This window comes from Rhipicephalus microplus, chromosome X, assembly GCF_043290135.1.
Source record: "Rhipicephalus microplus isolate Deutch F79 chromosome X, USDA_Rmic, whole genome shotgun sequence".
Taxonomy (NCBI): domain Eukaryota; kingdom Metazoa; phylum Arthropoda; class Arachnida; order Ixodida; family Ixodidae; genus Rhipicephalus; species Rhipicephalus microplus.
Window position 1 is genome coordinate 429,125,047 of NC_134710.1, and position 22,346 is coordinate 429,147,392.

The 22,346-nt window shown below is 46.3% G+C and overlaps 2 protein-coding genes across 2 annotated transcripts in view; one reads left to right on the top strand and one right to left on the bottom strand.

The window, feature by feature from the left end:
• The window catches only part of LOC142777057 (uncharacterized), a 28,377-nt gene extending 14,550 nt beyond the window's left edge, over positions 1-13,827 (bottom strand). Inside the window, exons 1-3 of the mRNA XM_075881355.1 lie at positions 13,766-13,827; positions 13,205-13,301; positions 12,450-12,641 (exon numbers count right to left, since the gene is read on the bottom strand). Of these exons, the coding sequence (XP_075737470.1) occupies positions 12,450-12,641; positions 13,205-13,301; positions 13,766-13,827 (351 nt within the window). The remainder of the gene's footprint in view (positions 1-12,449; positions 12,642-13,204; positions 13,302-13,765) is intronic.
• LOC119160925 (bone morphogenetic protein 2) overlaps positions 1-22,346 on the top strand; it is a 450,804-nt gene that overhangs the window by 421,428 nt on the left and 7,030 nt on the right. The gene's annotated exons all lie outside the window — the stretch shown is intronic.

Sequence of the window (22,346 nt, forward strand, 5' to 3'; positions counted from 1 at the left end):
GCGTCGCTCGTCGCCTTCTTCCGAGCATAGCGGGAGGCTGAATACCGAGCTCAATGTCTAGGACGCGAACCGCAGGCCTCATCAATACTTTCGGTCAGTCGGTATAGGGACGACGGAGAAAGTATCCAGGAAACCGAATAAAGGAAAAGAGAAATAAGGGAAATGTTGGGGTTTTCGGGAGAGAACGGTTAGGATGAAAGACGACAGGAGGCCGCCAGCAATGACTGTCAAGGGCTAATGAAAGGCAGTACCATGGAGTTGACAGACTGGCGTTCTCGAAGGAATGAAGGTGAAGAAGTAAACGAATGTGACAAAGAACTAAAGGCGAAAAATGACAGCCTTATAGTTTATATTTATGATGTGTCTCTTCATAGCCACAGGCTTCTTTAGGCAGAAAGCTACATACTCATTAGTGCTATGCTACATGATATCTCCTCCTCTCTTTAACTCTCTCTACGTGTTTCGATACCATTCCTGCACATACCATAGCATACTTCAGGTGTGTCGAACGGATTGTTCTGATATCGATAATCTTCGTATCCGTAAAGACTCCACGCGTGTATTGTTACAAGTAATGATGTATCGTATTTGCAGCTTCTGTGCACATGACGCTCGATCAGTGGCCGTTGTCTTCAATTTTGCATTCGCGCTGAAGTCCACGAACGGTAATGAGATTTGGATCCGAGCGTTGAGCAGTGCGAGGTTTGTACAAATGAGCCAAGTCGTCAGGTTCGGTCAGGTATGCTGTTGGGGCACAACTCTAGGTCGGTCTTCCCCATTTTGTGCGCGAAACGGGCACCTCAACGCATTGCGGTCGTGATGCGGTGGCCCTCCGTGCGAGCTGATTCCGAGACAACAAAACTTGTTATGTGGGCGGCGCGCTTGTCAAGCTCCCTTTCGACATCCACGGAGCAACAATGCAAAAGACGACACCGAGAGCACTGTTGCAAACAACGCTTTGAAACAGTGCTCTCGGTGTCGTTTCTCGCAGTTTCTATCGGAAGTCAGGTATAACATTCAATGGTTCCGAAATTAAACTCCAGAGATTTGAAGCCGATAGGAAGACTTATGTTGAGAGAGGTAGTGCGTTGGCAATCTCATAAAAGCGACGATGGTTGGATGCCTTCGTTGTTTTCACTCAGGTGATTATCTTCGCCAAGTTATCAGAACATATATGATTTCTTGCTTCTTCCTTGAGGGCAGAACGATGAAGTTAATGTGCAAGCATGGTTACTTACTATTTTGCTCAGCAGTCTCCTTCATTGGTTTGGCTATAACACCGTGAATCTGGAGTAGTGACACTTTTTGCTAACTTGGCATGTTTTCTCTGCAAGGGTATACGTTCTCCTAAATAATGGGCAGAAAAATGATAACGCCAAATGGCGTAGAAATGCTTATCCGCGATTGTTCAAAGTGTTGACATTTGTTTTGACACCTTCGTAACATGTATATCTTTTTGCGTCATTCGGAAGCTTTATATTCCATACTGAATATTAGTTATGCATGCAAAACTCGCGAAAAAACAAAATTTGAATTTATCGAGCTATATTTTTTAGGAGGTGCACCGGCACATGATGTGCAAAAGCAAACACCCCGGCAGTGGTGGCGCTAGATTTTCCTGGCTCTGCAAAGGCACACGTGAACGCACTGCGGCTGCATCTCCTAATGATCTTCTGCTCATCGGCAATCTTGATCTAGATTTGGCTCTTGAAAGGGAACGGGTCCCTACCACCCTGTGGGTTTTGCCGGGCAGCACCGAATTATTGTTTTGTTATTGCTTGGATGATAAGCACTGCCCGCCGTATTGAATTTGCGGCGGGGTGCTGACACGTTAGGGGAGCCAAAAAGTTCAGCCTCAATTATTGCGAAAAATCGTAGCACTTTCATCCGCTTAGGAAAAATTACAGCGAAGCCAATCTGCCTCGCCACCTGATTTTTCGCTCTTTTATGCAGTGAAGCGAGTGAAGTTCTAGCGATTCTTACATTGTTATTAGTTTCCTCTGGAGCTCCCTTCGCGCAAGCGAGGTCACGTATATGTTTGCAAAAAGTTGATAATTTTTTTTGCATGTTTATTCAGTGCAAGCCTGCGCGTTCAGGCACCTTCTCCAACCCTAACATATCTTCACGGGTGATGATTATGGATGCGTGTTTGTAGTGATAACTAGCATCATTCACTTTCCCTTGTAAGTGATTGGTGAGTGACTTGTAATGTTCGCGCACGTTAAAAACATCAGGTGGCCGAAGGTTCCGGAGCCCTCTGCTATACATCGCGGGTCTTAATCATATCTCGGCTTTCGCAGTTCAAACCTCGAATACCTTTTTAAGTAAATCACTTCGTCACCTTAGTAGGGTTTAAAAAACTTCATGAAATACATAAAAACGAGAAATACTGTAGAGTGACTTTGAGAAAACTCACGCGATACGTGCACAAGTCGCTGGACGGGCCGTTACTGCAGTGGTCAAAGACAACAAAAACAAAGACGCTCAGAGTATGCAGCCACGTGCAGGTCGCGGGTTCAAATCCCGGCTGCGACGGCTGCTTTTTTGATGGAGGCGAAAGTGCTGTAGGCCTGTGTTCTCAAACTTCGGTGCACGTTAAAGAACGCCCCCCCCCCCCAGGTGGTCGAAATTTCCGGAGCCCTCCACTACGACGTCTCTCATAATCATATGGTGGTTTTTTTATTAATTTATTTGGGCATTTTTGTGAAAAATGACAACCAATAGGGCAAAAAGAGAGAGCGTCTCCTGATTTGGCCGAATCTTCCTGAGGCACCTCGAGTAGGTACAGCAAAACAGTACATAGAAATATTCAAGATTATACATACAAATAAAAAAAACGAGGAACACTACAACAAGCGGAAAAATATCGGTTAATTATTCAAACAAAACTGCACCTTAGCGATAAATATAAAGACATTATCAGCGCTATTAACATATATTGAGATACATACAATTTGTGTCTGATATAAAAAACAATGATTACTACAAATATATTTGATGCATTATCAATCTTTAGCACACGCACCCTAAAAGTGGGTTTGGAATATTAAATTCGTAATTTGCTTCTTAAATTTTGTAATGTTTTTCGTCTCCCTAGCGTATTCTAATACTTCAGGAATCTTGTTGCACAGTAAAACAATTGGGTTATTAATTGACTGCATTCCATAGTTAGTGCGACACATCGGCTCCACCAACGCAACCGTACGTAGATTCTATGCAAGATCTCTGCTTAAGTAGGTATCAGAAAGCTCTGAAAGTTGTTCTTAATTTTTTATTAATTAACATGGCTAGTTGTACCTTGTAGCACTATGGGAATTGTATAATGTTGTGCACATGAAAAAAGGACGTATTTGTGGGGAACAAGGTAGTTAGCAGGCGTAGTGCATGTTTTTGAAGAATGATACTTTCACTGCTTGTTTTGTTACACGTACCCCAAACTAGAATACATGATTTGCGAGTGGATAAAAGAAAAGTACAACCGCCGTTTCACTCTCCCTGGGAGTAGATGCTGCAACCGTCGAATTAAACCGATAGACCTTGATATCTTCAATCGAAGGTTATCCACATGCTCGGACCAACCAAGGCCGCTTTGAAAACATACGCCCAGGAATTGAGTTTTGTTTACCTGAGAAATACTCTCACCATTGAAAACAAAGAAATAGAATGATCTGCACGTCTACTTATCTGCTTGAAGAGCGTAAATTCAGTTTTTTTCATATTTATTTCAAAATGGTTCACTCTAAGCTTTTTTTTAGTTCATTTAACCAGAAATTTGCAGTTGTCTCAATATCGCAGAGATGTAAACCAGAAAAGATTACATTGGTATCATCGGCGTACATGACTATGTTTGGTGTAGAAGGAATGCTTACAATGTCGTTGATGTACAATATAAAAAGTAAAGGACCCAGTATCTATCCTTGTAAAATCTTATACTTAATTATACCCAAGTAAGATTTAAAGTTATGAAGCTGCACATAATGTTTTCTTGCCCATAGGTAGCTATTTATGAAGCCAAGTGCAATTACGCGTATTCCATACATATGCAGCTTCTTTATTATTATGTCATGTTTTATTGAATCAAAAGTTTTACGAAAACCCAGCAATATTCCTACAGTGTAAAGCTTCTTTTCAAAGTTCAGATAGTCTGCGTTGATGAACCTGGCTGCAATCTGAACTGTTCTTCATAAATTATATTTGTGTTAAACCCCACAGGTAATAATAATAATAATAATAATAATAATAATAATAATAATAATAATAATAATAATAATAATAATAATAATAATAATAATAATAATAATAATAATAATAATAATAATAATAATATCATCATCAGAGCATGCAGTCAGTGCTACCACTGAATGCGGAGTCAGCACACAAACATGGGCTAGCAAATGTCCGAAATAGTGGCCTCTAGAGGATAATGCGTTTTTGCTGAACTATTCGCGACGAGATCGGGCTATAGATGGCAGCCCCGTCTGACGCAAGTGTGAATAGGCGGTCGGTGGCGCGTATACAAATATACGCAGCGGCGCTTCGTTGTGTGTTGTCTGAGCCAATTGTCGGTGGATAAAATGCGTTGACTATGGTTTAATGTTAATATCTATGCTCTTCTCTACCGAATGGGTGCACGACGCCTTTGCAACGTCAACATTACCCGCGAGTAAAGCGCATTCTGCCTTTCATAGGGATTCTCCCCCTGTGTAACTCTTTTCATGCTTTCACAGTAAATCACGCCTTCGCTGTGTTGTTTGTATGTGGTTAGCTTGTGTTCCGCCTGGTATGCACTGCTGTAGCGTGACGGAACTATTTATTAAAATCTTTGTCATTTGCACACTACAAAAAGGACAGAAAGAAATATCGTACAAAGCTCGCATATCTGTGCGATTCGTGCAGTACCACCGTTCGAACCTTATACGCATATTTTTTTTTTTCATTCTGTTCCCCATGAAATGTGGGACAGTCGAAAAGTGTATAGTCAGGAAAGCTTAGTGGCTGATAATGCTTTGCGCTACCTAGCGTTTACCACGTGAACGCTGCGCCAGTAAAACTATTGTTCTTGTGCCAGTAAAAATATTGTATGTTCAGCAGAAAGCTTTCATTGATGGATTACGGGCATGACAATGCTACAACAAAGGCCTGGTTAAAGAGACAAGTATGTTTATTTTTCAGACAAAAAATTACTATTGCCTTTTGCCGGTCTCTAGCAATGCTGTACACAAACGCTCAAAACAATGTAAAAATGTAGTTTTCAGTGCAATTATACGATATATACATAAGGCATGCCGCCTGAATTAATTTCCAACGTCTGGGCTCTTTAAAGCGTTCTTAAATCTAAGCACATGGTTGGCACGGTAACACTGTTTTAAGTAGAGTGTAAGTACCGAAGTCTTACAGTTCATGTGATAGTAAAATTTGCATTAAAATATAGTCATATTTCTATGTAGTGGTATGATGGCCAGATAAACACAACTAAGGCTCCCAGCATGAGCGATAAAGTACAGTGCCGTAGTTGTACACCTTCCAACAGCGCGCAAATGCATGACCTAGAGCCTGGCGTTTGTTTTTTTTTTACAACCAAATCGCCATAAAACGCTGCATTCACACAGTATTGATTGATCTGTGGGGTTTAACGTCTCAAAACGGCGTTATGATTATGAGAGACGCCGTAGTGGAGGGCTCCGGAAATTTCGACCGCCTGGGGTTCTTAACGTGCACCCAAATTTGAGCACACGGGCCTACATCATTTCCGCCTCCATCGGAGATTCAGTTGCCGCAGCCGGGATTTGATCCCGTGACCTGAGGGTCAGCAGCCGAGTACCTTAGCTACTAGACCACCCTGTCGGTGCCATTCACACAGCATTTAATAGTCCTCATGTTTGAGAGGAGCCAAGAGCATTTTGCGATGTGCTTGAAACAGAAAGCGGCACCCAATCTGAAATTATTCTGGTGAATGGAGGGTACGACGAGAATAAACAGCACTCTGCAAGTGGCACTCGGCGATCTTATTACCATGCATTATCAGCCGAGCAAGACTAAATGCTTTCGTACGTGGTTTAAGGCATACGAGGAAACAGTTACACTCGCGCTTACATGACCGCACAAACCACGATTTGAGAACGTGCATGAGATACGTGCACATAGAAACATGGCGGGGCTAGCAGATGACGGAAAGAGCAATCCACACTTGACTGTTTCGACCAGTTGCCGCTAAGCGGTGACTCTGCTCGACCTCGCGGCCAATCGTTGGTGGACTGTATTTTCAGATCACTATAACACTCCATTGTGTTGTAGCAAGTTAGGAGCTTCGACACTACCATTTCCAAATATTTGGATGTTACTGGATCGAATTAACGCTCGATAAATGCACCAACACCTATTCGAAGCCGTTCTCGAAAAAAAAAAAAGCATCGCAGGCTGCTCTGTGAGTGAGGCACACCATCGCCATCAATCTTCAATAAACTCTCCGCTCAGCGAATGAGTCATTAAAAGGTATCGTATACATGCGCTATACATTGCACGGGGAAGTACGATGCGTGATCAGCTGGGTGTAATGAAATGAGTCTTAATTAAGGTTGGATGCGTTGCGAAAGCTGCGCCAAAACGAAACTCTGCGGTGTGGTGGTGCAGTTCGTAGACGTAGTGCGGCTCTCAATATGACCTCTGGCCGCGGAGGAATAGAAAGACTGAACGAGAAGCATCTGATAGGAACACCACGCTCCTAAAGGCTAGAGGGATGTTCGGGCGCCTCGAAGATCAATTTTCTTTTTGTTAGCCTTTGCCATACAGACGTATCAGTGATCATTTAAAGTTTCGCCGCCTAGAGTTATTCGCGTGAGTTATATTCCTGCGAGATCCGTTAAGTCATTTAATTCTCGCTCTCTCCTCCTCTCACTTCATTTTGGTCCGCTTAATTAGTCGCAAAAATTTCCGAATCACGAGAGCCAGCGAGGCACCGTGTGAGTGCAGTCTCTGACCAGCTGCTTGCGCATCCCGAGGCAAAACCGATTCGATGGTGGGCCTCGATAGATGAATCGCTGGAGTTGCTGCCTAATTGCTGCCAGCTGTCGTACTTCCAACGCGACTCCAAAGGCCTTCCTGTCGTCGACGGTCCCCCGGCGATGAAGCGTGTTCACCCTAACAGCGTGCTTGTATAGAGCGCAAGGGAATCTGTGCGTGTCGTTAGCTATGGCGCTTCTCATTAGAGTCAGGAATACCACCATCCTGCATCCCTCTCGCACTGCCCCCCTTTCCCTTCATTCCTGGACTGAACCTTTCCAGAATATCTCCCAACTGCGGGTTTCAGTTCACTTTGCTCTCTTCGCCGTCGTTTCCTTCTTCATCCTCCCTCCCCCTTCGTGTCCGTACCGCATGCGGCGCCGAATTCATGGAATTTGGCTCGAGCGGTCTTTTGTCGCTGCGTCCGAGGCACTCTTCTCCCACCCCGATTTCTCGATTTCGCACATCTAACCTCCCAATCACTGTTTTTGGCTTATCCCAGCATTGTATGGCTATGGTTTCGATCGGACGTTGGCGCTCAGTCTGCAGGCCGTTTTAGTCGGCCCTCCGCTGTATCCAATGCCGTGATTGTGAATTTTTATACTCGCGCCCGGTAACGACACTCTTCCTGCGCCGTTAAACGCGACGCGAGCGGGTGCCGTGAAACCTGGCAGCCATAAAAGCTCAACGGCCCGAAAAGAAAGCGAGCCGAACTTTGATGACGTTCGTTTCTGGCGGTAACCGATCTGGTGATGGCGCCGTTTTGCTTGCCCACGTGTCGCGGTATTACGTAGAAACGAATAGGGAGCTCTAGTTATGTGGGCGCTTTCTATGTACAACGAAGGCTTTTTTAGTGCGTCGGTTCGAACTATATAGCGTACGTCGAGAGTGCGACTTGCATATTACAGCAATTGCTGTCTGCGTGCAAAAAAATGCTTGCGATTGTTTTTGGAGCAAATGATTTGTACAAAGTGGACACAGTGGACTAGCGTTGGTCAAAGTGGAAACAGTTCTAGGTTTTGGGCAAAACTAGTGCGTCTGGTATTTTTTTTGTTGAAGCGTGTATTGTTGATAACTGCGAAGCTCCGTTATTAAAGAACTAATCAATGTCAGGTTCATTATACTAGTTCAAGTTATGGAAAACCTAAAACCGGTACACTTACTAGCCTTCCTACATAGCAGAACATACTGGATTACCTGACACGTGAAACAACTTGTGCGCCGGGTTCTATTGTCATTCCGACAAAATGTGGAAATGTGTTTTGGTTTAACTACTCAGTTCTCATTTGCGTGACCTTTGCTCTCAATAGCTTGAAGACGTTCCAATTTAAGGTTAAATGCTTGTTGCATTAGTCGCATATATAATGCTATCTTACGACTGTAATAGGCAAAGAACTTGAAGGGGCAGGAGAAAACAAGGCGGCAGATGCCACCCACTGTGGCAATTAGATGTATTGCGAAGCAGCCAGAAAGTAGCAGTATACACCACCTTGTTTACTGTCAGGCTGCTATAGTCATTGATTTGAGCAGCTTGGTTTTTATTAGTGAAGTGATTAGTGTCATGATATGTAGTTCCTTATTGAATATTTGCCATGAATATACGCATGTACAACTTGATATGACCATGCTACCGAAATTTTCATTTCTGTGATTACGTACAATGCATGACCTGTCATATAAGTTACTCACGCAATGATATCATGTCATGTCATTTTTTACATACCCAGTTAATATTTAAACGGCCGGATGTGCACGAAGGCGATATCATGTAATTGATGCCGTACATGACATGCAGATATTTATTGTTGTGTTACCATCTGTCGTTTATTTTTGATTTCATCATCCCATCACGTTACGCAAGAATATTTTGGTTTTTACGAAGCTAGCAAACCAGTGTCAAGCACGCCATGATTGATTTATATGTGAAGTTTAACGTCCAAAAACCACCTGATGATTATGAGAGATGGCATAGTGCAGGGATCCAGAAATTTCGACCACCTTGGGTTCTATACATTGCACCCAAATCTGCAAACACACCATGAGCGTGGCATGTGCCATGCCGCATATGCATGCGCGTCATGATATTGAGGTTACGATTTGTCATTTGTGTTCGTTAAACAGAAATGTCTTACCATGTTGATTTCGGTAGGTATTCATTCAATTAAACGGCTGTGAACATTCAGTGGTTCTGGCATGTTATTTACGCCATACGTAAGAATTGTGTCATGATTGGGCTCTTAATAACCGTCAGTAATGTTCGTCATGATTTTTACCACGCCATGCTATATTTGGTATGTACCAAGTCAACGAAACGGCCTCAAGAACACCAAAACCATGGCATGTAGAGCAGCATGATGTTAATGATGTGCCTCTCATGATTGTCATTTTATGACCTATGATTTCTGTTTGTCATACAGTCATATCATGTCATGGCAGTTTTGGTATGCATCCCGTTAAGGGAACGGCCACGAGAGCACAAAGCTATAGACGGCTAGATAGGTGTACGCTCGAAGTCGCAAAATTTCGCTAAGATACGCTATACACTTTAAATGGGAAATTAGGGAGAGGAAGGTCAGCCAGACGCGCGTTCGATCTGCGACGCAAGCAGGACTAGAATGAGGAATGGAGAGAATAGAAAAAAATTGGCCCCATATCTGCATATTACACTGCAAATGTCATCGAAAGACAATAGTCTTGTGGTTGGAGAGAATGAACAAAACGTTCATTTGATGGTCTGCGCAAGAAAATCGGTGAATGGTATTCTGGAGGCGCTGCGTTAGAGTGCCTCGAGCGTGCAGCGGAGGCGATGTCACACGCGTGACATGAGCGCTGTCTGGCAGTTGTCTCGGAAAACAAAGCGCGCGCACCCTGCGCGGAGGTCTCGGAGGTGATAAGCTCAGAACGCAGGGCGACGGGTAGGTGCCACCACCGTGTCGTCTTAGCAAAGCGTTGGAAACACGTGCCTTTTTGTGCAAGCGTTGCATGGTCAGCACAACGTGATAAACGCTATGGCCCTTAGAATTACTTATGTATACCTTTTCTAGTAAGAAACACACATACAGAATAGTGTTGTTATGGTGCCTTAGATACGTGCAATAGTTGCTTTTTAATTGACAATCGCAGAAGTATGAACGCTGAACTTTGAGCAATATTGGTGGGCGCTGCGGATGGGGTCAGACATTTGGAGTATCGTTCGGCCACTTTAGTGCCGTTTAGGGTACCGTTAAAGGCAAACAAACAGACAAATGTACAGACAGATAGACAGACCAAAATGTTTGAGTCGAAAGTCCTCAAGAAAGACTGTAGTCTTCAAAAAAGCACTTCAGGTTTGCTTGTGGCCTTAAACCGTCACTACACATCGCCAACGTTTTCAGTTTAACGCAGGGCTACGGTCTCAAAGTCTGCTTCTCGATTCAGCTTAGTCAACCATTTCGATAGGAATGAAGCCACGACGGTCAGACATCGACGAATTTGAAGTTCCAGTAAAACCAAAGGCTGGAAGTAGTGAAACATGATTTTTTTGAGCCCGACACTACTGATGGCAGTCGAGCTTGTGTCTTTCTTCCAAGCAGAACATCCGTGCACGCGAGGCTCCCAAACCTGCTCATTTATAGAATTTCTCGCGAGCGCTCCGGTTATGTTTTATTGTATCTGTGGTTGGTTAGTTCATTACACCAGTACCCTTTCTCTAGAGCATTGAGTCATGTCAGGAACAGGAGGTATGGAGGCATGTCAGTGTAGGGAAGTTCGAAGGTACGAGTTTTGTAATTCGCTTATCACAGTATGACATTACAACGCCAAATCAAATAGCAGGCAAACGTGATGACTGTCTACGCAGTAAGCGTGTTTCTCACCCACGCTTGAGCGTAACCGGAGTTTGATTGTCACAATGGTAATAGTAATTTTCGGAGCTTCACGTCCAAAAACCACGATGTGATTGTGAGGAACGCCGTACAGTAGAGAACTCTGAAAATGTCTACCATCTGGTGCTGTTTATCGTGGTTGTCAACCTAACAAGGTTTATGGAAATTATGAGAAACGTGAAAAGTACGACGTCTACATTCTCTGCTGTCTCGCATTTGTTTTTAAGCAGAAGTAGTCGATATGGCAGTAAAAGCCGATAAACTCATCCATGATACAATCGAGAACCCCTTTAGTGCACTGGAAGATAAACTTGTGTTAGTAGGTGGTTCTTACTTGTGATGAAAAAACAGCGCTAAAAACAGACGGGGACTAACGAAGATACGACTCAGACACCTGTGTCCTGTGTTGCTTGGTCTTTGTTTTTCTAGCGCTCTTTCTGCAGCTTCGTCGGCAAGTTTCTAATGCCCGTGGCTTGTGCGGCGGCGACTGCTGGCGTGTACACCAGGGTTGGCAGTGTATACTCGTCTCCGGTCGCCGCTGGAGGTCACTACTCTGGTCGCCTCTCCAGTGATTCCGACAATGCTCACTAGATAGCGCGCCGCTCACCCATGGGAATGCTTACGAAATCATCACTGGTGGCCTACCGAACTTTTAAACAGAAAATTGCAAGGGAAAAGATCTACGATAATTCTCGGGGTAGTACTCTGCTCTTCGAGGCTATAACGGGAGTATTGCGCACCAAGACGTCCCGACCATAACAGGAAAGCACAGACACGGTATGCACTGCGTGTGGAGAGGAGGATAAAACGGCTGACAAATGCTTAGCGAATTTTTCAAAGCATTGGGGTTTAAGGACAGTGAAGGCAAAATAGACTCTTAACGGGTTGAAATAACCAGGAGGAGGCTAACTAATTGGTGGATACATAAGAGGCGCGAGTGAAATTCAATACTTAAACACACAGTGATAGTACTTACTTTATGGCTAGGTGGCGTGATCCACCGCCCGATCTGAAGGGCACAGCCGGATACATCATTCATTTATGCAGCGTCGGTTTTTGATGGCACTTGCGCTCGCCTCCTCGCGACTACGTCCACTTCGTTCTCGTCGCTTAGTAGGCACGGCAGCACGTGACGACTTCTTACGATAAGTGTTAGGCGTGGATATCGATATCCTCCACAGCCCATCAACCTGCCCTCCCTGAACCCCGCTGAAGAACGTCTGATAGCTCCACATCTGGCATTTATTAGCGTTAGAGAGTTGACTTACGGCAGCAGCCACTATGGCGTCAAGGGGCAAGTGGTTAACGTGTCGATAGACGTGGCAAACACTGTGCAGGGCCAGAGCTGAACGTGCCCAACAACGCTGCCTTCAGCGTACACATCATGCACCGGCTCGTTAACGAGCCTTCCAACAAAGATGGTCTCACCAAGAAACGCCCCATGCACCTCCGAGCAGGCTCCTCTAACAACATTCACTTTGCGGATATGGCGGTGATTTTCTTTCTCACCTCAAGCAATAACCCCTTAAGCATGCCTCCTAGAAAAATACTATGTCTGCGATGTGGGCCGCAAAATCGCTGCCCTACCTTTTCCTTTCCACCCTGTCGACCCGGTAGAGCCTCCCTGCTGACTCCTTGCAACCTGAAGCGGCGCCGTTGGTAACTTGAGCAGACGACTCGGCGCGCGCCGACGGGAAGATTGCCAGCGCTTCGTGCGTTCATAAAAATAGTGCTTTGTTTTCGAGCCGTATGTTCATCTTGCCCAGAAATCCAGTTTGTCTGTGTGCCAAATGCTCGCCGAGCCTCAGGAAAAAGTTGCACATACCTTTGGAGAGCTATTGGAGTGACCGGCTTACTGTAAATAAAAATCCCACTACTACTACACTACTACTACTCGAGGCGATTTTGAGAGATGGCCGGGCGTCAACACTTAACGCTGTATTGTGCACTAAGGAGTAACCGAAAGAAACGCTGCCATAAAGCTGCTTGAAAAGACACCTCTGTCATGAAAAGTTCCTAAACTTCAGCCGAGTTTTCTATCACGAAAAGACTGGCGTTTGTTGAACCGACGCTCATCCAAGGCGATTTACGAATGCACAACCAACCACCTGTACGAAGCAGCCTGATGTGCCACTCTATAAAAGTTTTCAATATTTCATGACAGGGGCCGCCATATTAAAATGTGTGCTGTCCAACGGACAAGTTTTGCGAAATTGCTATCTAGGACTGCGCGTACTCGAACCGGCGCGTTATCTGTTGGTGTGAGATCTCCGCTAAAGCCTGTGTTTGCCAAGTTTTCGCTTGTGTAGACTGTTTTATGTGATATAGTCGCACGCACTGACCGATCCGTCGCTGTCTGAAACGTTCAGCGGCGTGAATTCTCGCTGGCCACCGAGAATGAGCTCCGCTTCTGCGAACGGGGGTGCTTCGCCGTCGGTACTAGTAGCAGCAAGCACAATACATTCAGCAATTTGCACATAGACTAAATCACACTTACTTAGAGCAGCATGGTGCGTGTCTGTGGACGCTGTTGTTCGCAGTTGCTACTTCACATTAGCTACTAGCTTCTGCTCATGCCTAAAATTATAGCGAAATAGTTCATGTGATATAACGTTGTACGTGTCAACAAATCATCGGTACTTACATATTTTTGCAGAAAACAGCCGCTAAAAACGCCTGACTCTCCGTATGTTCCTTTTTTTTCGGTATCGAAGATCTAGCACAGGAACGTTGTTCTCGTCAGTTTTCCTGCGGCCAACGAAATGCTGTAAACAGACGTGACGATGGTGACACGTGGAAGCTATTTCGATTTTCTGGCGACACCTATTGCTTCCGCAATTTAGGCGACGACGAAACGCAATGCATCGTGAACATATCACATCGACACTCATAGCGTGGCATACTGTGCTGCAGACACGATGTCACCCAAATTGTTCTTCTTGCGCTGATTGTTTGTGATGGTCATCTGTTCCTCTTGCGCTGATTTTTGTGATATCTGGTCAGCGATGGTCTTCTCTTCGAATGCGCACACTTTCCTGCCACAACAGTCATATTTTATTGGAGAGCGGTGCCTATTACACGTACTACACCCAAGCGTACCATGTGTGCAGGTACGGCATGCGCAGCCCAAGGCACGATGGCAACACTGAGAACATACCTCGACCCCTGAAGCTGACAGGTTCGAGAGTGCTGTTGTGAAAAGGTGTATAGTGCCTAAAGTATACTGGCTAGTGTGCCGTCTTCGGCCTTCTAGGTGGCAACAGATTGGATGAATGTAGGGGGCTGCAGTGAGGGGTGGTGCCACGTGGGTGGGTGACGCGGCGTTGCTCGCCGGTCGTAGACCATCGTGTTACCATAGCATTGGTGAGGGAGCTTTGCAGGCTGTGTTTTTATTGCAATAGCAAATCATATAGACACTCTTGGCTGGATCGTCGGCGTCACTCGCCGTATATCTATACGTATCTATATATATGAAAAAGCAAGAAAGAAAACACTCCGGCACGTCGACTCGAACGTATGACCTTGGAGGTGCACGCGAGGCGTTAGCCACTGAGCTACGAAGAAGCTCAATAAACAAGAAGCACCTTCTTCAACGTTCAAATGGCAAACTACTTACTTACATTTACCACTTACCGCTGGTGATGGGCCTCTCGGGGGAAACTATAGTGTTTTCAGCATTATCAGCAAGATGGCGAAATGAGCGCGCATCATTACCTCGTCACGACGCGGTGGCGCGTGCTTTTATCCCCAACGTTTATGTTTTCACACGGAAAGGAGAGGGGTGGACGCTCACTCGCGCGCCCTGATCTCGCGGTGGGAAGAACCATATGTCTTGTCTGGCCTTGGGCTTTCACCGCAACAATTTTGTTGTAGTTACCGGGCGCACGAAGGTCGCTGCAATTGTTGCACAGTATGCGTTTGCGAAAAGGGCGCGCATTTCAGGCACAGCAAAGTAGCAACTGAGACGATTACTTGCGTTCATCTGTACCTGCCAGTACGTTTCGTGCGTCATTTGTGTGTGAGAAACGTGGGGCCTGTTTCAATCTGCTTGCAATTCTGCACATGACCTTCCAATTTGTTGCTATGGCGTTCATTGCTTCGCCTTTGCGGCAAAGCTGTCACTTTTTATCAAACCGCAGCGGTTACTCCGTTCTCATGTTAAAAAGTGACCAGAGGTTTAAGCGTTTGTTTTATGCGTGCATCGAGACACTCTAGCACTTACTTGCTTGGCAGCGCACCTTGCGGCCACCGCTGGCATTCATACACAATGGTGTCACCCTTCTCTATTGAAAAAAGCTGGTGAACAGTACACTAGCCAGTATATTCCAGGCACTATAGCCATTCCATCGGCACAATGCTGCCGACATCGTCGCTCTTGCTGGCTCCGGCGGTACAGTCGCTAGCACCACCACCCAGCGCCAAGTGTAAATGTTCGGCAGCGTTTTTCTAATGGCAAATCTCGCGACGTTCCCAGGGATAGTATTTTTCTAGGAGGCACAGAATCAGGGCGCAGTGTATTTTGCGTTCCAAAAGAACGCTTTAAAATGAGTGACACTGTAGTCGAGGGTTCCAGACTTCGACCGTATATGTTTTGTTAAGGTGCACCTAAGTCTAATGAACGGGCTTAAAGCATTTTAACATCCTCGAAAATTGCGGCCGCCGTGCCCAGGATTCCATCCTGCGAACTTCAGGTCTGTACTCGAGCGCCACAGCCACCAGAGTTCCATGGCGGGTCTCAAAATGGTATACTCACTGTAACGATGACAACCGCTTGAAGCGCCGCGTGCCTGTCGGTGCTTTTTACGTTTATTAGGAGCGAAGCTCCTTAGGCCCTCACTCCGCCGGCGTATTTGGAATTGCTGGCCCCGCATCGCACGAAAGAGGGAAAAGAAAGAGTGCGAGGAGTACGCCAGCGCCAGCGTCAGAATTGCTCGCGCGCTATTGGTTCCTCTCTGTAGGATACGTGCCCGCCTATAGGTGACGTGCTGGTGACGCACGCACCCGCCCGCGATGGAATGTGCGGAGTTTTTCCGGCTGTTCCGTGGTAGGGAAGCACCCACAACCTGCCGCCACACTCTTTCTCTACCTTTCCCTTCTGCCTCTCTGCATCTCTCTTTCCCTCTCCCTGTAACAGCTAAGCCGAACCGTGCTACCCGCAAGAGTTGTAGAAGAGTGACTTTTTTGCTCTGTTTTATTTTGTCAACCACTACATCATACGTGCCACTGCTGGTGTGGTCGACGCTCATGTGCGTAATAAAGTTCGAAATTACCATCTAACGTTCGGTCACGTGCATCGCCCTTCTGTCACACACCATACCAGTTCCAACTTCCCTTGCAGAAACGCGATTCCGGCGGTCATGGCAGACGCCCAGACGCTCACGTCTGAATTAGACGCCAACCCATCAAACGTGAAGCGTGTTTCAGTCAACGACGCGGTTCCGAATGACATGGAAGCCTCGTGCACATTTACGTGCGAAATAGACGCCAGTCCGGCCGGCCCATCTGACGTGAAGTGCCTCCTCGTCGACCTCTGCACGAACGGATGCGCACGAGTGGCTCGCCAGCTACAGCAAAGCAACTAATAGGACGATCCACGTCGTATTAGTGTCATTGCTGCTGTCTGTGCTGAAGGCGTCGCGGAGGCACTTGACGTTGACAGTCGGAATTTCTTCGCTCATTGAAACCATCACCGTGCTATCGCCATCTTATCGAAATTCACTCGCTCGCACCCTCGCCGCACGGTAGCGATTCATCCAAGACACCGAAGGGGCGAGGGTGCTTCGGCACAATGAAACAGCCGTAAACACTTCTCTCTGTTTCAGTGACTCCGCGACGACAGTGACTGCCGGCGTGTCTTTGGGAGATCGGCGGCTGAGTGAAAATGCGCCCCATGTCTTTGCTTCAAAAGACCACGAAGCGGGCAATCTTGGGGGAGTTAACAATGCCCTCTGCTAGGATTCTGCGGCGTCTGAATAGGCAGCTCGAGCACCCAACTGAAGTCTTTTCTTCACTACCTCATTGTGTAACTCAGACCCCGTCCCTCGTTACCACGGATTATGGCAGGGGCTGCGCCACTTAGCCGGAGAGGGTCTATGCCACTGTAGGTCTATGGCAGAGTGGGGAGCATGGCTGAAAATGAGGTGCAGGTGCGCAAGTTTAGCCTGTGTCACTGCGCCACCAGCGCGCGCGTCACCAGCTTGTCACCTCTAGAGGCGAACCAATAGCGCGCGAGCAATCTTGAGGCTGGCACTGGCGTCCTCCTCGCAGTCTTTCTTTTTCCTCTTTCGTGCGATTATGGGGCCAGCAATTCCAAATACGCACCCCACCGTTGCTGTCGCCGCCGTCGAAGAGTAGACGCTCCCTGGATTTCGTGCCGACCGGTTGTGCACCCGCGCGCTCCGCGCGCTCGCGACCTTCGGCGTCATCGTAGCTCTGACCGACTGGGCTGGCCCTACGTCACCTCCTGTCGCCGGCTGTCTTCGGTGACAGCGCAGCTCTGACCTACTGGACCTGCTCTACGCCATCTACAGACGCCGACAACATCTCTCGCAAGTGTACCCCGTCCTCGGACTCCAGTGACCGTTCTTCCATCTTTCCTGTCTCTCCTATCCCCTCAGTTTGTTGTTGCTTCTTCTTCCTCTTTCCTATACCTTTACCTCTACCCTTTTATCCCTCCTTACCCCCATTCCTTTGTGAGCTCTGTGGCGGTGCCGCTCACTGAAGCAGACAATAACGGGGCTCACTTTTCTCTTCCTTTCTCTTAAGAACCACTCCGCCGCCGTCGAAGCTCCCCGCCGCATCACTGCTCGCATACCTCTTCTACCGGTCTCCCTTATCCTTTGTCTCTATCCTCTCTTCACAAACCGGCGCACGTGCGAAACCATCGTTTCGCGCTTTCGTCCACCCAGTGGTCAGTCCTTTCCATGGGCTGGCTCGCGCTGCTCCGCGCACCCCACACTCACTCGCTCAGTCGTTCCCGAGTACCGCCACCGAGTGCAGCAGACGCTCTCCCTACCCTACCACCTTCATGAATCCAGGAACGAGATCAGGTGCATCAGGTTTGCGTCCCATTTCTAAGAAGTTGTGCTTATTGGTTGTATTTGTACACGAAACAACAACTACTTTTTGTTTATTAGTGCTGCGCTTTCTGGAGGCACTCCCACAAACGTCATTCTTGACCCCACTAACGCCGCGAAATTATTTGATGCGCTGCCATGCCGAGCAAGAATACGCTGTTCTCAAATCCCAAAAATGTTTTGAAGACTCATCTCGTCGCCTGTCTGGCAAGTGCCATGATTACCCTTCTTAGAACCTTTAAATAGATAAGCACAATGATGGCAGTGAGATTGGGTTTATTGCCGTTAATTTGTGGCGCACTAATTACTTTCCATCAATGGTTAGCTGGTAACGATGTGCTCTATAAAGGCAACGCCGTTAACACATAGGGTGAAACAGTTGTGCCGTTTGCGCCATTGTGCGCCAAACTTGTTTGCCGGCGCCTTCCTGCTCGGAACAACCCCGGTTGCGCCGAACTAGTTTATCAGCACCGTAATGCGCCGCAGCACCCAAATTTAGCCCCACGGTACAACCGCCACCAAGCCCCAGGCCCGAAAATGTGGCTGTAAGATCGTGTTTCATTGAAACAGAGTTTCAGTTTCGTGAAGGCTGTTATCGCTCGAGCACCGTAGTCGCAAGTGCTGGTGTGCATGCTCGCTAGCTCGACAGACAAAAGCACGAATGTATTCTTATCGGACAGACACAGGCGCAAATGTTTTACGTGCTGGGAACCTAACGCGAAGAGGCTGTGCAAAAAAAACATGTCTCCCCGGCGCTACTTGCGCAGCCGTATACTGTTACATCGGCGTTTTATTATAGTTAGGTGATATTGGATGCAAAAAAGTTAGCTGCCAGCCTGCCTTCGTATAACAATACAATTTGTTGCTATAGCATTCATTTCTTGCTTCTTGTGGTGAAACAAATTTTTATAACCTGATGGCAGCGTTTAGAAAACGAAAGATAAAATGGTAAACGCAAGTGCTTATATTCTTGTTCATATCACCGCATCGCTCGGTTATACGGCGCTTAGCGACTCGCTGGTTGACGCTTTCGCGTTCAGGTTTAAAAGACGGGCTATAATAGTCACAGTTTTGCAACAAAGGTGAAGCAATGAGTTCAAATTAAACAAATTAATATGGTGTACTAAGTGATGCTGGCAGCGTATTCTCTTATATCCGATCTCACGTAGATATACAAAATACTGATTTAAGAGAATACGGCCACTGCAACACTTTTAGCACAGTCTCTTCGCGAAGTGTGTGCAAGTCGCCCGAAGTGGCTGCTGAGCAAGCGTGCGCGGCAGTATTTGCGACCGCGCCTTTACATGCAAAGTTCCCAGTTGCTGTTCGAGCGACTTCCAGTCCCCCCTTGCGTTCTTCTAACCACGTTCAAGATGACCAGAGGATTTCTTTGGAGCTTCAACGGCTGGCTTCCCAAGCAGGGTGATGTTATCCCATGAGCCAGACCCGTAGCCATGGACTCTCAGGGAGGCGGAAGGCTAGGGGCCCGCTCTTCTTACCCCTCCCTGAAATTCGGAGGAGGGGAATGTTTGACATAGAAAAACATAGCAGAAACAGGCTTTCTTCAAGGCCTTGAAGTAAGTGCTCTCCCCCCCCCCCCCCCGCTTCCCGAAAAAGTTCCTAGCTATGGACCTGGAATGAACTCTCCGAGTAACAGAGATGGGCCGGCTCTTTTGACAGCTGCTGCAGCCGCGTTCGTCGTTTCGGCTCGCACACTTTTATCCGCATGTTTAACATAAGGCGTGTGAGGTATGTTATCAATTTGCCCTTCATACGGGACATGACGGTGATGGCAAGAAAAGTCATCAAGAGCCATTTAGTTGCCTTTTAATTATAATATTGTAGCTGCTTTACAATAGCCATATAGTTGCTATCGCAATAATAGGAATCTTGCACGATTAAGTTTAGTGTTTGAAGGTTGCATCATTGAGAAAATGTTGCTTCAGAAGTGCTGTGTATAGAGAAAAATTTTCTCCGATTGTTTTCTTAGCTAAAAATATGCTCGAAAGGGCCATTCTAGCTGCTACAAACCTGCTCCAAAATGTCTTTCTGGACGCTCCAAGCCTCCTTCAAAAGAATCTCTTGCTTGCTCCTAGGACTGCTCTAAAACTTGTGTACCCTGTTCCATTCCTGCGTTAGCACTATCGGCTATCAAGGTTGCTGGGACGATACCACGCTGGTTGCCCAGCACCTTAATATGGCTGACGCATAGAGCCTCAAAACATATAGCCAAGGCAATGCCGTCTCTATATCAGAACCCTAGCTACGCGCCCGTGATGTGTTCAACGCAGTTTAGTGTTCCCACGTTGTCCCCTACTGCCGTTTTTGTGAACCTTTTGACGGATGACTACCTCTATACCTTTATTTAATTATCTAGAACATCTTAGTTGTGTTCGTGTTGACTGGGCTAAGTGCATGTTAAATAACATCACATTTGCAAGTCAGACTGTCCACGGTTAATTAGAAGTCTCGTCGGATTGAAAATTGTGTAGGAATGTAGGAAAGGTACGGCCACTGTAGGAAAGTTTTTTGATTAGTATATTTTCATTTGTTTTGTAATTGCAGCTGCGTATCAGGAGCAGCTCAATATTAAAATATTGCAGTCATCTTCACGCTGTTACAAGAGGCTTTATGACCTCTTAGCTAGTGTGACGCGAGGGCAAACGAACCGGGCTGGGATCAACCAATGGCAAGGCAAAAGGCAGCCAAAAGAAAGATAAACTGTTTAATTTGCATCGTATGTACAAAATGTGGACGAGGAAGCCGCCAACGTCAGATCCGCCGGCCTTTTATACGCGCTGAGACGAGAAGGATTCAGCTCACTGTTTAGACGTGAGCAGGAACGCGTGTCTGACGGGTGCCTCAGGTCTCCAAAGCGTCGAGTGCCTCTTTGACAGACGCCAACACAGAAAGGAGATCCCTGCACAAGTCGTAGCGCACTGTGCACGTTAATGCAGGAAGTGTTTTTCGGCTGAGTGATCTTTGCATAGTCTCGAACGAGACAGCGTGCGTGACACTAAAATAGGGCCAGCATAGTCCCCTTCGTTTCGTCTATGGAATCTTGCTTATAGTATATGCCACGTGCTCTAGTTTTTTGGAATGCGTTTCCCATCCTGCCCATGCAACGCTTCTTCTGTTTGTATGATAGACGCAGCACTATAGACGAAGACAAAAGGAACATGGTGCGCACAGGGATGGCGCTGCTTCAGCCATGCAAGCATTCCAACTAGCCCAACTTTCTTTGCTACTGGTGTTATTGTTATTGTTCTGTTTTATATTGTGTTTATTTTTTTACACTAACCTTTCTAGATTAGATGCGCACGCACGTGATAATAATCTTATCAAGGTGGCAATGCTACAGTACCACATACTTGGCTCTTCAATAGAATCAAACGCTAAACATTTGTCAGGATTATGTCAACAAAATAGATTTCGCATGCTATATATGTAAGTACACTAATTCTATTGCGAGTTCCGTAGACTTGTTTGTCCAATACACGCAAATTGAAATTATTTTGAAGCTGTACTGATGCGAATTTTTTTTTGGGGTAAGTATCTGACTGTTTAGCTGACTCTACAATTGCTGACAGTTTTCGATGCACAGTTCCTCTACGAAAACCTAAATCATGCTGACTAGTACCGTTGTGCCAAACACTTGATTTGAGACGATTCTGTGGTGCAAAATTATTATTCTATTGAAATACGTAGACTGTTCACAAGTCTAAAAAGTACAGAGACAGAAAAATTTAATAGGCGAAGAAAAAATAACTGGGGCACCAAGTTCACTGCGCTGTGGGCGGTTTGCAAAGCTGCTGTGCACATCGACCGTGGCAGCGGCCGCGATAGCTGTCCACGAATCTATGGTGTGTTGTGCACGCCCACTTTCAGTTTTCGAATTCTTGCGGTGGGTCTTTTCACTTCTGGACTTCCATTGTTCGCTCTACCGTCGAAATGAATAAGCAAATCTGGGCTTTGTGCCAACATTCTCTGTATTCCTAGAGATCGTTGCTTTCTTCTTCTTTTGATTTCATCCACCCCTCCCCCTCCTTTGTCTAGGTGAGTGTGGTGCACACCATGCCAACAGAATGGCTGAGAGGAAAAAAAGAGACAAATATTTATTTGTTTTTGTTCCATGAATACCCCTCCTGCTGCTTTCAAAAAAGCCATCTGGCGATGGTTCATTTGGTGCGACATCGTGTTTGATCTAACCCGCCGAGCAAGGCCGACACAGCTGACGTAGGGAGTGTCCTGATGCTTTTGTTTGAGAAACTCTTTGGCTGGCTTCTTGGTTATTTGGATATATGCTTCATTTCGCCTCAACGTCTAAAAAAGAAAAGTGGGGGTGAGAGCTTCAGTGTGGACGATTTTTTTCGAGAAATGGCGTGTGTTACCTATTACTTTAAGGTTT